At 37.5% G+C, this 14,264-nt stretch overlaps 1 protein-coding gene across 1 annotated transcript in view; it reads left to right on the forward strand.

The window, feature by feature from the left end:
• Positions 1–6,118: 6,118 nt before the first annotated feature.
• The window catches only part of LOC586411 (feline leukemia virus subgroup C receptor-related protein 2), a 56,510-nt gene continuing 48,364 nt past the window's right edge, over positions 6,119–14,264 (forward strand). Inside the window, exons 1-2 of the mRNA XM_786195.5 lie at positions 6,119–7,173; positions 8,334–8,466. Coding sequence (XP_791288.2) covers positions 6,385–7,173; positions 8,334–8,466 — 922 coding nt within the window. The 5' untranslated portion in view covers positions 6,119–6,384. The remainder of the gene's footprint in view (positions 7,174–8,333; positions 8,467–14,264) is intronic.

Raw genomic sequence — 14,264 nt, forward strand, 5'->3', positions numbered from 1 at the left:
AAGAAGACGAAAGGAAAAAGGGAAAGGAGCAAGATAATATTGATACCATGTCTGCAATTCTTTTTCTTTTATCTATACCTCTTGTTTTTATAAACCATTTTCTTTGTTTCTTTCCTTTCTCTTTCTTCTGCTATTTTCTTCTCTTTTTCATATTTTTTCTCTAATCTTAAAAGTTCTCTGGTTTAATCTTTCTTACATCTTTCTTTCTTCATGTGTAATGTGAAGAAACTATTTCATCCTATGGCGTATTTCATCCAGATTTGATGTTTGGGATGTAGCTCATAAAAGAGCCATAAATCCTTTGTAAAACATGAAGAATAGTGACGAAATGCGAACGGCCCAGGACATACAAGTGCCATGCATATTTTCGTAATCGTGCGCTATGCTAACACGCAAGGGTAAAAAATCCCGAGACAGGCGCCCTAGTAAAGAAAACGGTAAGAGAAATGGTCCTCGCCTCTTGACAAAACGTGTATGGGTTCAGTTACAAGCTGACAACAAAAATCACGTGTAAAAACACGTGATTTTTACCTTTTTTTTTGGGGGGGGGGATGGCCCCCCTAGCGCCCAAGGGGTGGGGGGGGGGGTGCAAATTTTTTAATTTTCGAAGAAAAAAAAAAAAAAAAAGTGCTCACTACAAAAAACCACCCGCAGACCAATCATTTTTTTTCTCAAAAAACACACACATGCTAGTAATCTCAAAACCCACAGTGCCCCCCGCTTTTTCAAGTACCCCAAAAGTGCCCCTTTTTACATAGGAAAAGTGCCCCTTTTACTTTGACAAATGCCCTAACAATTATAAAAGTGCCCCTTCCCCTTTCCACCTCTGATAAGTGCCCCTTTTATTTTGACACGTACCCCTTTCCCTTTGGCAAGTTCCCATTTTCCTTTGCAATTAGTATCCATTCTCCATTCTCATCAGTGCCTTTTTAAAATCTCTAGTAAGTTCCCCTTTTCAGGTACGAGAAGCGCCCCTTTTCACTTCTGATAAGCGCCCCTTCACTTCTGATAATTGCCCCTTCACTTCTGATAATTGCCCTATTCAAATCTTAGAGGTTCCCATTTTGCTTTGACAAGTTCCCCTTTCTTTCGTACAAAGTGCCCCTTCCCCCTTTGATAACTACCACTTTTTAACTCAGATAAGCGCACCTTATATTTTAACTTGTGCCCCCTTTCCTTTTTAATAAGTGTCCCTTTTCCTTATGATAAGTGCCCCCATTTAAATAGAGCCCCTTTCCCTTCTCATAAATGCCCCTTTTTATCTATGAAAATAGTTCCTTTTCATTCTCACAAGTGCCCCTTTTTCTTTTATATGAGTCACTTCCCCCTTCTCATAAAAGCCCCTTTCACCTCCAATAAATTTCCCTATTGAAATCTCATCGGTGCCCCTTTTTCTAACAAACTAATGGACATTTCCCTTTATCATTAGTGCCCCTTTTTCATTCCCATAAGTGCCCCTTTTCACCTCTGATAATTACCTCATTCCTCAATTTTACGAAAGGTGGTACAAAATACACTCTACTTAGTTAAATAAAGTAGTGTTACTCTTTTAATACAAGCTGAACCCCCCCCCCCCCCCTCCGAGAGAGAAAAAAAAAGGGGGGGGGGCATCGGACACCCAGAAAGCTTCAGTTACCCAAATAATTGTTGATCGATTGATTGTTGATTCTTTATTGTCCAGTGTTAAAGCAAATAATCAATAAATCCATCATTTTAGGAAGACACTGAAGATTTTGCATTCTCGATAACAGCTTTTGTGGGGTCATCCTGTATTATTTGGAAGATTCACAATACTTTGAGTAAAATGTTCTTACACTGGAAGATCGAGGCTAGCTGACCTAGCCCCCACTTTTTAAGAATGCTTCCCACATCATCCATATTTTCTCTCTCGAAAATCAAATAGAAATGCAAGCACTACTTTTAACAAACAGAACTTTGTTATTCCTAGCTCATTTTTCATGACTGAGGTGACATATCAAAGGGCAGAAACTCAACTTTCTAAAAAAATTATGTGATTTTTCTTTTTGAAATTCAAATACCGTCCGCCAAATGACTTTTTGGTTTCCTCTCTTCAAATTGATTTTAATCACTCATGCGTGGAATATGCATTATATGAGTTGCATCAGATGAAAGAAGAGGATCTAAGCTTTACAAATAATTATGTGTCATTTATCAATTATAATAGTGATTAAGTTATGATAAAGCATCGATGAATCTCGGTTTCGTTTTTTCTGGGACGCACTGTATAGGCAGGGATATATCCCTGGCCTATAATAAACTACAATAAGTATCTTTCTGACAATGAATCATAAATAAGCAAATACATTTATATAATATCTTCATCAATCCTGGCTCTTTTCAAGTCAGCCCATCTTGTTCCATGAAAACCATTCCTCTTTTTGACGTATTTTGGACCTTTTCGTCCCATTAGTCAGCGAAAACAAAATTGTGTGTAGAAAGACTGAAAATATCGACTCAGCTCAGTGGAGAAATGAATTTAGTACAAGCCCTCATCTACAGATGGCAGCAAACAGCTTTACATTGAGTGATTCTTGAGGAGCAGGAAGAGATCTTTAGATTGATATTTACTTTTAAAAAATGATTAAAAAATTAAGAAATTACGCCATTTTGAAGATTTTCTTCAGATTGTCGGCAACATGTGTATGTATGTAAAATAGAGAGCTTTTTATTTTCCGTTGTTTTATCAAAAGTAGTTCGGGATTTTGGGAGTATGCAATGGTAGATCGAGTCCAAACTTAATTGGTCTTTAGCTTGTTGAATGACTGTTCTTGTCACTTTGTCAGTGAATTGCTTAATTAAAAAAAATTAACAATTCTTTCCTCATAATTAGGTAGTCTGAAAAATGATTGGTCAGAAAAATAGCCTTAAAAAATCATAACAAATAAAGAGAATTATTTTTTCACCTAATAGGTAATTCATTGACATAACACAGCAACACCAAACAACTCACAAAAGTTTGAAAATGATCCAGCTAGAAATAGTTATTGAATGAGAAGTGATAAGAATATTTTTAATGTTTTTCCCTATGCGCGATCGACATTGTACCATTATGTATGCTGCGCTTCCACATAAAATGAGTTGCTTTCATTGCGCACCGGAGAAACTGGGGCGATGGAAGGGGTTTTAGGCATTAAATTACGGTCAGATAAGCATATTTAGATACCTTATTTGTGACACTGGCAGGTCACTAATTGAAGTAGGGTCCAGGGGCTGTGTCCCCGCCTCCCCCCCCAACTCCGGGGTCGGAATCACCGCATGCGTGTTACCAAAATGTCCGGTAAAGGGGTACTTTTAGTGCGACAAAGTCCGGCCCGAGAATTATTGTAAAAAAAGGGGGTGTATTTGACTTTTCACCCGGAGATTTCTTTAAAAGGGGGTGTTTTTTCTTTTTTTTCTCTCATCTCTTTGGACTCCTGAGAAAATATTCCAAATTTAGGGGGGTACATTGAGCATTTTCCCGTATTTAGGGGGGTCTCCAAGACAGGAAAAGCCCGCAAAAAGCCCGCGAAAAGGGGGTTCGGAAATGTTGGCAGTCCTCAAATAGGGGGTGCTTTCAAAAAGAGGGAACAAGCATACGCGTACCTTAAATAACACTGAGTGGGGGGGGGGGGGGGGGGGGTGGGGATCTGTCCCATGAAACTCAGCTTTTAAGGCATTTAATTATGGTCAGATCAGCATTCAGGGACTCGTCTTAAGGCCCTTGGTGAGGTCCGGGGTGCGGAGACCCCGGAAGCTCAGGGGTTTTAGGTATTAAATTACGGTCAGAAGAGCATATTTTTATACCTCATTTGTGACACTGGCAGGTCACTCATTCTTTCTTTCTCTCTTTCTTTCTTTTTCTCTTTAACATACTTTTTCAAAAAAGTGAGGGGGGGGGGGGGGCTCGAGCCCTACCGTTTTGCAGGCCCTGACATGAAGGCTTCTTGCATATTTGTTTGCCTAACTGTAAATTTGGGAGACTTTTCCATTTTCCAACAAAGGCATAGGCTACAAAAATACAATTAACCCCCAAATATGAGAAAAAATCACAGAAAATCATGTCATTTCAGGAACATGTTCAAAAAGACCATATGATTTATGCAACGGGCATGATAGAACTCTAATGAAGACGGTGATGTATTATCAAAATTATAAGCTGATACCTAATGACATTTTCCAATCTTCAAATCGTGAGATCCTTAGAAGTTCAAGGAGTTAGTAACGATTTTAAATTATTCATGGCTATAAGCAGAAAAGATTTCAAATTGATCTCAATTGTAGTTGTGGAACTTCCTATTTGAAACACACAAGGACTTAAACTGAGATTCAATCGAATCAAGTAGTTTCATAATGTTCCTTCGATTTTTGTACCAAATTACTTGTAATCGAGAGAAAAATAACTTTGCATACCTAGCCGAAACTATTTTATGAGAAAAGTTTATGTCGTTCTAATCTAATCACAATAGGAATTATATGGAGTATTGGTTGCTTTACAAGCATACACGTGTTTTCTTAGTAGTCAGGCAAAATAAACCATTAAACCAAATATGGCGATATTATATTATATTCATGTTGATAGATGCACTAACTTGTCCTGGGCATACATGGGCAAGATTATGACAAGCGACTGGAAGGGGGCGGGGTGGAGGTGGGGGGGGGGGGGGGGGGGGGGGCAACTGCCAATGTCCACATTTCCTGAAACATCCCAGAGAATAGAATAAGAACTTATCAATTGCACTCAACGCTCCAAATCCTTTGAACTTTCTGCACTACTTTAATGTTTAATCACTTTTGTCCAGGTAATGATATACTGGCCAAAATCAGAGGAATATCTACAATAATACACCTTTTTGGCTCAAAATTTATATTTCAAACACTACATCACTCATTGAAATTGATATCAGAATGAAGGTATTTTAATTATCCATCTTTTGACACCAAATACATGGTGATTAGAGGTTTTAGTTCAAAGTTATCTTTAAAACTCAATGTAAACACACCAAACAGGTCCTTAATACACTAATGCACGTAACTATATGCATACAGTTAATACACATGTGGGCAAAAATGTTGTTTTTGTGAAAATCAAATCAATAACTTTGGATTGCTATAACTTTTTATTGAAACAATATATAGACCTTTCCTTCGCACAGGATATTTTCGATGTACATAAGCAAATTCCTGGAAAGTTATGAAAAAATGCAATTCTTCGATTTTGATATATGGAAAATGATGTTTTTTGATAAAATTCAATTTTTCGAAAAATATCACAAAAATCATGTTTTTTACTTAAATTTGCGATGTTAATTAATCCCAAATTCTTTAAAATTGGTATCAAAATGTAGATAATTTAACTCTCTTTCATATGACACCTAGATCATGGTGGTTCATGGTTTCCTTAAAAAATTATTCACAAAATGCTATTTTGTCATCAAAAGGGCCCCTTTTTTGGTGGGGGGTGCCCCCCTGGCCACACCCACCACTTAGAACATGCCAGACGGTCAATTTGTTATATGGAGCTATGCGACCTTTACATCTGTGCAAATGAATATTGGTTTCCTTCCCAGCTAGGTTGACTCCCCCTGTGTTCGCGCAAGCCACCGTTCTCAGTGGTATCAGTACCAGTGTTAATAAGTCGGGGGCCCGGGATGCGTTATTTTTTTATGCGGCACAGATTGGGGCATGGCGCGTGTTAAACCTATGGGAAGTACGTTCTTTCCCTTCTGAATAGTGTCTGCACGTACGTGAGACTAGTCATGTTCGCTAGCGCATTAATAGCGCTGCGAAGAAGTTTTTATATCCATCGCGAACTATGTGTTTAGATAACATTCCTCTTCGTTTAAGTTAGTTAAGTTTTATTGACTAATTATTGTGATGTTCTCCTTATTGACGTGCTGCCTCCTCTTCAGATTTCGAATTTGATTTTAATTGTTGATGTAATGATTTTCCATGCGGTAGTGGATTACATGTAACACTATTAAAAAAAGACCTCTACTATTTTGTCGGGTACGCACACGACCAATATTAGTCTGTAAATCAAGACCCCTTTTTAAAAAAAGCCCCAATCTGTGCCGCATAAAAAAATAACGCGCCCGGCGTCTAGAGCGGTCGGGCATTGTGATCGATGCACGATCATCTAGACATATACGGTACCGTATGCCTTTTGCACACATTATTCTTGATCATTAAGAATAATGCTTGAGGAATATCTGCGCCTACATGTAGCTTTCGTTTTTTCAATTTGAGGTTTACATATTTGTGTGTCAGTGGCTGTAGGGATAAGCCTAACCGTATTAATAACTTCAGAAGCAGTCTATCTTGTTATAGGCCATACCGCAACTGGTATAATTTGATGATTGAAAAGAGTCAGCAGAGCGAGACGAAATGGGAGAAGGAACGGGTACGGGGATTGACGCTGCACATATCGATGCCGATGGTCGGAGTGGAGGCAGCGCCCGAGATCCGGGTAGCAACATGGCGTACCATACGATGAATGCGGAGAATGTGGTTGATGAAGAGGAAAATTCGAAAGGCAAGATGATGTTGGTGGAATCAACGGCTACTTTGGAGACCGTGGTATTCGATGATGATTCGGTGACGTATACAAAACTAAACGATGGTGCAGTATGTGACAATAACGAAATTAAACCAATGATGACATCAAAGGGTGATGTAATAAAAGTAGCTCCGAATCCGATAAAAACTCGTAACATTAGTACATCGTCTGCCAGTTATACCCGGCTGTACAAGCGACGATGGCTGATGTTAGGGCTCTTTTGCCTTGTCTCAATGAGCAATGCCTTCCAGTGGATCCAATATTCTGTGATAGGAAACGTTCTTGTGGATTTCTATGATGTTGAATATATATCTGTAGACTGGCTTTCTATGATCTACATGCTTGTCTACATCCCTCTTATTTTCCCAGTGACGTGGTTGCTTGAAAGGGCAGGACTGAAAGTAGTTGGTATTTTGGGGGCGAGTCTCAATTGTGCTGGGTCATGGTTTCGATATGCTGGAGCAGTGCCCAATCTCTTTCCATTAGCGTTTGCTGGACAGACATTGTGCGCCATTGGGCAAGTTTTTATTCTTGGCATGCCAGCCCATGTAGCAGCGACATGGTTCGGTCCAAAAGAAGTTTCCACAGCATGTGCCCTTGGAGTATTTGGCAATCAGGTAAATAAGAATTACATAGATCTAGATGTACTTGGTTGGCCTTTGGTCAAAAATCATCAGTGTAACTGTAGTGTAAGAGTAAGGGCCCACGCATGGTGGTTTGACAGTAGTTGGCAGGTTCGTGCATGACCGTACTAGTTCACTGACTCAAAAATCAGGAATATTTCGAAAATCTGATACCACCAATGGAAAGAGTCCAGGGGCGGTATTCTAAACATTGTTGTAAGTTTTGTGTTATCTTTTGTTGTATCTTCCAGAAATAACATAGCGCTAATATTGTTGTAAGTTGGTGTTCTGAAAATCATTTTATCCCTATGTTATCTCTTGAAGCGACCGCCTCTATCTTATCTTTGACACCCCCATTTTTATGGGCACTACCAATCAAGATCTATTTTATATTCATAAGCATGATCAACCAATAGGAGTACTTTATTCCAAACTGAAGATGCGCCCAGCGCATAGTAATCTTGGGCGTAATTAATAATGGAGAGCTTATTATGCGCGTCATCATATGCGCTGTGACACAAAAAACAAAAATAACGTGTTTCTCATTCTCGACCGCTACTTTTGCCTTAGAATTTGTGTAGACTCTTTTTCACCTTTGCAATACAACGTACCGGTAGTATTCTATATGAAAACCCCCCAGAAAGGAAAGTGATCTTTCTGGTAGTTCATCAGGTGTCACAACTCACAGATCACACTGCACTGTAACTCAATGTCAGTTTAGTTTCTACTCAACCAGTTTTAATATTCTGTACATCAAATTGCTTTTACACAGGACTTTGTATTTTGGGTTGCATTAAATGAAAAAAGATACTACCGGTAGATTAAATAATATACCCGGTAGTAAATGTCTACTAGTGAATGTACTGGGATTGGCATTTTGAGATCATGCAATGAGACATTTACAAATTCAGGTGTCCACTTGTATTCAGCTATTTACATCACAGCCTGGCACCGCACCTAGTTTTCAGCTATTTACATCACAGCCTGGCACCGCGCCTAGTTACACACAGAGCTCACATGCAACTTCACATACTGTACCATGGTAATCACTGGTGCTTCAGATGCTTCAGAATCAGATGGTACATGTATGTTTTTCTTTGTTTTTCACCATTAATGATGCATGTTATTTTCTTTTCTTCTTAATTGCTCTACAGCTTGGTGTTGCCCTTGGTTTTGTTCTTCCACCTCTCCTTGTCCCTCCTGATGGAAACGTTCAAAAGAATATGCACAATATGTTTGTGGGAACAGCTGCCATCACCACCGCATTGCTCATCCTTATTCTTGCAGGTATGTACAAGTAGTTCACAAACCCCATTCATATCGTCTGCTAAGAGCCAAAAGGACGTTAGCTCTGTATTAAAATATATACCTACTGGTATGCATTAATGCCCTTCTGGCTATTAACAGACAATACACTACTGTCATATTTATAGTGGAAGAGGGTGAGTGTATAATCGGTCTGAACCCCAAAATTGTATTTGAATTGTTCCAGCATTACTTTGATCTGCAGACTTTTTGACTAACGTTGTGAACTGAGCTGACTGCTGAGCAAATGTACACCAGTAGAGGATACGTCATTCACATATTCTTGTTCATTGATTGGTCAAAAGTGTGTCACATGATCAAAAATAAACACACTATTTTGTAAAGTACTATTTACGGCTAGTAAAAAAACGTACCATAAATCTCTGTGTATAAGACACACTTTTTTCCCTGCAAAAAAAAAAAAAAAAAAAAATTGTTGTTGTTGAAAGTGTTGATTTATGCCCTCCATCTGCACTGTGTCTAGCAATGTCTCCCGGCTCAGTCATACAAGGTGTGTTGACTCACCACTCAGAAACTAGAACAACACTACCTGTATGGCTGTTAGCCTGATTTCTGTTTGGACTTAAAGATAAGGGCCCGAATTCACAAAGCAAGGTTTGAGCTCAGACCAAGGTTTGAGCTCAAACCTCCTTTTGTTTCGCCAAACCTCCTTTTGTTCTTTACAAACCAGGTTTGTAAAAAATGCGTAAAACGCGTCATATGACGTACAAAAACCTTGGTCTGAGCTCAAACCTCCTTTGTGAATTCGGGCCACTATGTCTCTTTAGCAGCCAACATCAAATTCTTCAGAACTTTGCAGGAATGATGAATATGTCATGTATGTCCCATCTGTGAAATTTAAACGTTAGCAGTGTCCTAATATTCAAATTATGCAAGGAAACCTGTTTACTTGCTAGACTTCACTGTCAGACACAACTGAGTGACTGACTGGCTTTTTTTCTTCTTTGGTAATAACTAATAACATGTATAAAATGAGCTGTAAAGGGTACATGAGCATTTGTCTACACAATAACCCACTTGTTGTAATGGCCAAAATTTAACTGATTGAATCTCTGGCAGCATAAAACGTACGACCATTTGGTACAATGATCTGAAAATCAGCCTATTACTTACTGGCTCTAAATCTATAGCTCTTAAGTCGAATCGACAACTTATACTGGTAGTCGTTATTTTCCCACTTAAAGACATTTTTAAGCCCCCCTTTTTTTAGATAAGTTCTAAATTACCGTAAATCTCTGTGTATAAGACGTACCTGTGTATAAGGCGCACCTCTTTTTTTTAGGGAAAAAAAAATAAAAAAAATAGTTTTTTAAATTTTATTTTGTTTGTTGTTGTTTTGATGCCGAAAACCCACGCAGGGAAGGACCTTCATTTAACGTCGAGGTGCAGTTGAAGGCGCCGATTTGTGCTTGTGAACTTGTCACAAATAATGGTAACAATGTCGTTTTTAGAAGAATGTGTAAGATCATTAATGTAAATTAAAAACAATAGAGTACCTAGGATAGAACCTTGTGGTACACCATGTGTAATAGAAACAAAATTGGAGGAATTATTATTATTATTATAAACTACATATTGAGATCTATTACAAAGATTACTTTCAAACCAAGATGACAGACAAATTTGAGTGTTGTTGTAGTTTCCGAGTGGTGAGTCAACACACTGATTACTGAGCTGGGAGACATTGCCAGGCATAGCGCCATAAATCTAAACTAAAAATTATTAAAAAAAATATAAGGCCGACTTTCAATTTTTTTCGGCGGCAAAAAAGTTCGCCTTATACACAGAGATTTACGGTACATGTAAATTGAACTTCAACCTTGAGTATGAGAATACAACATTCTGTTGACATCCTATGAATGAATATGAATAAAGTATGTAAAACAAATATATACTGCTTTTATTTGAGTCTCTGGATTAAAACTATGGTCCCTCTGTGACTCCGATAGTACTATTTGCTTCAGGGCTGCGCCCCTCAGCAAATAGTTCTTTTTAACCCTGTAAGTTGGGGCTCTGATCGGATCGGAAGATCGGAGCGACACCCTCGCACCTTTGATCGGTATCGGATCGGAAGATCAACAAACAAAATCGGCCAATTTTTTTTTTTTTTTTTTTTTTTTTTTTTTTTTTTTTTTTTTTTTTAATGACGAAAATTTTGCCTCTGCATGTTTTGCCTCTGCTCTTAGACCAATATTATTAATTTCAAAGTCATGAAAAGACACTAAATTTCAACAAACATGGTCTACAACAACTCTAAATGACAAAATAATCCCAGCCAAAGGCAGCCATGAATTTTTTTTGAGAATTTGATAGCCAAAACTTGAAAATTTTCGGCATTAAAAAAAAAAAAAAAAAAAAAAATCTGCCAATTTTTTTTCGATCATTTTTATTGATCGGCGATCGGAAATTATTATCCAATCCCCCCTGATCGGATCGGTATCAGCAGCCGATCCGATGATCGTTTACAGGGTTAGTTCTTTTGGAGTCACCTCTAGGCTCTCGCCCATAGTTTCAACCCGAACCTCTCTAGACAGTGTATATTTGTATACTGTCAACATATTCTTGTTGCAATGTGGATTAAGATATTTCCTCTTGGATGCAGTAAAATTGGATTACTTTGGAACGATTACATGGTAGGCATGTCCTTGGGGCTTGGGTACATCCATCCATTGAAACTGAGATTGATGTGCACTCTAGTACCCCTTTCATAGTGCTTCTATCGGAGTCACACCGATGAAAATATAGATAGAATTTTCCTATAAAAAATATGTAAACAAAGGTGAAACAGCCGCTTTCCCTGCTGTCCCTTTCATACTGCCAGTGAAATTCACTTCCTGTGGCGAGCCCTGGCCGGAAGTGAAGAATAACTGCGCGGAATATGCGTGGCAAATGAAACAAACAAACGGTAGCGAAGATTTACATTTGCAAATTCTATGAAAACAAAATAATGTCTGTGATAAACAAAAATCCATTGTACTTCATTACATTTGTTAGTAATCAGTTTTAAATAATGTTTTGTTCACCATTTGGTCCAATAGATATATCATTTTCGATATCGAGTTATCATAACGATAGCCTCCAGCTACTTTGTGGTGGAGGCATAAAGATGCTGGTACATGTAAGCCTATATGAACCGAAAAATTTATAAAATTTCCTGGTTGGTGTTGTATTTCTTCTCGGCCCACAAGTCATTGTATACAATAGCACAAGGGAAATTCTGACATTTTTTTTCTTCAAGATTTTCAAACCATTTAAAAAAGAGGGACCGGTATACATGATTGTTTTGGGGCCAAAAACTGTCTGGATTTGGGGGAGATAGAAGTTGTCTCTTTGTCTTGTGGGATAGGAGTGAATAACGCTGTTCAAAGTGAACATAGGAGGGAATATACATGTACCGGTATTGGGCAAATCATTCTTACTTAGGTGATACATGAAAATTCAGAGGAAATAATTGTATAATTGTATCAGGTATTTCCAGGAAACGGTTCGCAAGAAATAAAACCTTAGTGTGTGCCTGGAAATCTGCTAGATTTATTGTTCTTATTGCTCATTTATGGATCATGAAAATTGAATTCATTTTTGTTTTTGAACAATTTCCCCACGCTAGCACCCCGTAATTTAGATAAGGTAGTACTACATGTAGTAACATACATGTAGTTGAATATAATATTTTGACATGAGATGGAAAATAAGATTTCAACTTATTTATTACACCTACATGTACGTTTCTAGACAACAGTTTGCATAAATGATCAATTTTAGTATTCCATGTTAGTTTACAGTCAATAAAAAGACCAAGTAATTTAGTGGAGTTTATCTGGGTTAAGGGTAAGCCATTGACCAAAAGTTGTCCTGGTACATGTAGCTCAGATAGTGTATTGCTGAAAATCATGAAATTAGTTTCATTCAGATTCAGGGGCAATTTGTTTGCTTGTATCCATTCAACAACAAAAAGCAATTCAAAATTTAGGGAATCAACAAGAATTCTAGGTTTGGGATGTGAGCAGATATGCTTGAGTCATCTGCAAAGTGTAGGAACAATAGAACCGTGGATGAATTTATAAAATCATTTATATAGATGATAAAAAGAAGCGGGCCCAAAAGAGAGCCTTGTGGTACCCCACAAGTTATTGATTCAATACTTGAGCTACAATCATTAATAGAAACAAATTGGGTTCTGTTGGTAAGGTAATTTTTGAACCACTCCAAGGCCGTTCCTCGAATGCCATAATAGGCATGCTTATATAGTAAAATCTTGTGATTGATAGTGTCAAAGGCCTTTGAGAAGTCCAGAAAAATACCAACAGTGTGTGAATTATTATCAATTGCTTTGGCTACTTTATCAATCAATAATAAAATAGCGTGTATGGTTGAGTGTTTTTGTTGAAAACCGAACTGGTGATCTGTCAAAATATTATATCCAGTAAGGAACTTAACGGTATGGGTATAATGGTATATTCAATTTTTTCAAGTAATGTAGAAAAGGTTGTCAACAAAGATATTGGTCGATAATTTCCTAACTCCAATTCATTTCCTTTTTTGAAAATTGGGATAACCTTTGCCACTTTCATTTTACTAGGGACGATACCGTTTAGCAATGATATATATTAAAGGGGAAACTATTTCATGAACAAATTTGTTTAAGAAGAAATTTGAAATACCGTCCTGCGCTCTTTTTTAAAATCCATATTCGACACAATATCAATTACATGTACCTCTGTTTCATGAATAGGAAGAAATAATATACCGTAGATTGAGGGTTTTGATTCCTTAACAATGTATAGAAATGTTTAGTGGGCGTGGGAATGTTGTCAGGGAGATTCGGACCAATATTTGCAAAATATGAATTAAAAGCGTGAACAATACCTAGGGAGTCTTTTACAACCTTACCATTGCAAATAATTATATCAAAGTGTATTACTTTTTTATGAACTTTCCCAAGGACATCATTAATTGTTTTCCAAGTAGATTTTATATCTTTTTTTGTGAGAAGAAAACTGGGAAGAAAAATAATCTTTTTTAGCCTTACGTAGCACAGATGTCAAGACATTACGATACAAGGTGTATTTGGATTTAGCTGCATCTGTGCGACAGGATTTGTGCAACAGGATTTGTACTACCGGTATTTAAAAAAGATTATTTTTCCTGTTGATACTTCTTAAAATATTCCTAGTAATCCAAGGAGACCTGCTGGAGACTTTTTTATAGTTGGGTTTGGACTGTGGTTTTATTTGAAAATGATATTAAACACAGACAACATTTTATCAATGAACTATCGTATGTACAGTCCACATCATTAGTATCAAGTACTTCAGACCATTTAACTTGGTATAAGCTTTCTTTGAAGCGAGTAATCTTTTGCTCCGACATAGCACGTGATCCTGTCGTGCCCTTTACTTTTTCAGATATGTGACTGGGTAAAACATGCGGAGTGGAAACGTACACAGGATACTAGAAGTCTGATATGTCGGCTATAATAATACCTTGGTCACTACAACAACACATGGTTACAAAAATGTTATCAATCAGTGTTGGTGAAGCGTCTGCAACTCTTCTGGGCTTGGTAATGCATGGAAGGAAAGAATTAGAAATCGTGGTACCGTATCTACAAAATCTTGACAATGGACAATGGAGTAATTGGTTGGATTGCCCTGTATGACCTTTAATTATTATTATTTTCAGATAAGCTTTTATTCATCAGTTCATTTATGCTGACTGCACTTAGTCTTATACAGTAAGTACACGATTGTCAATATTTG

Source organism: Strongylocentrotus purpuratus, unplaced genomic scaffold (assembly GCF_000002235.5).
Source record: "Strongylocentrotus purpuratus isolate Spur 01 unplaced genomic scaffold, Spur_5.0 spur5_scaffold_7, whole genome shotgun sequence".
NCBI classification, from domain to species: Eukaryota; Metazoa; Echinodermata; class Echinoidea; order Camarodonta; family Strongylocentrotidae; genus Strongylocentrotus; species Strongylocentrotus purpuratus.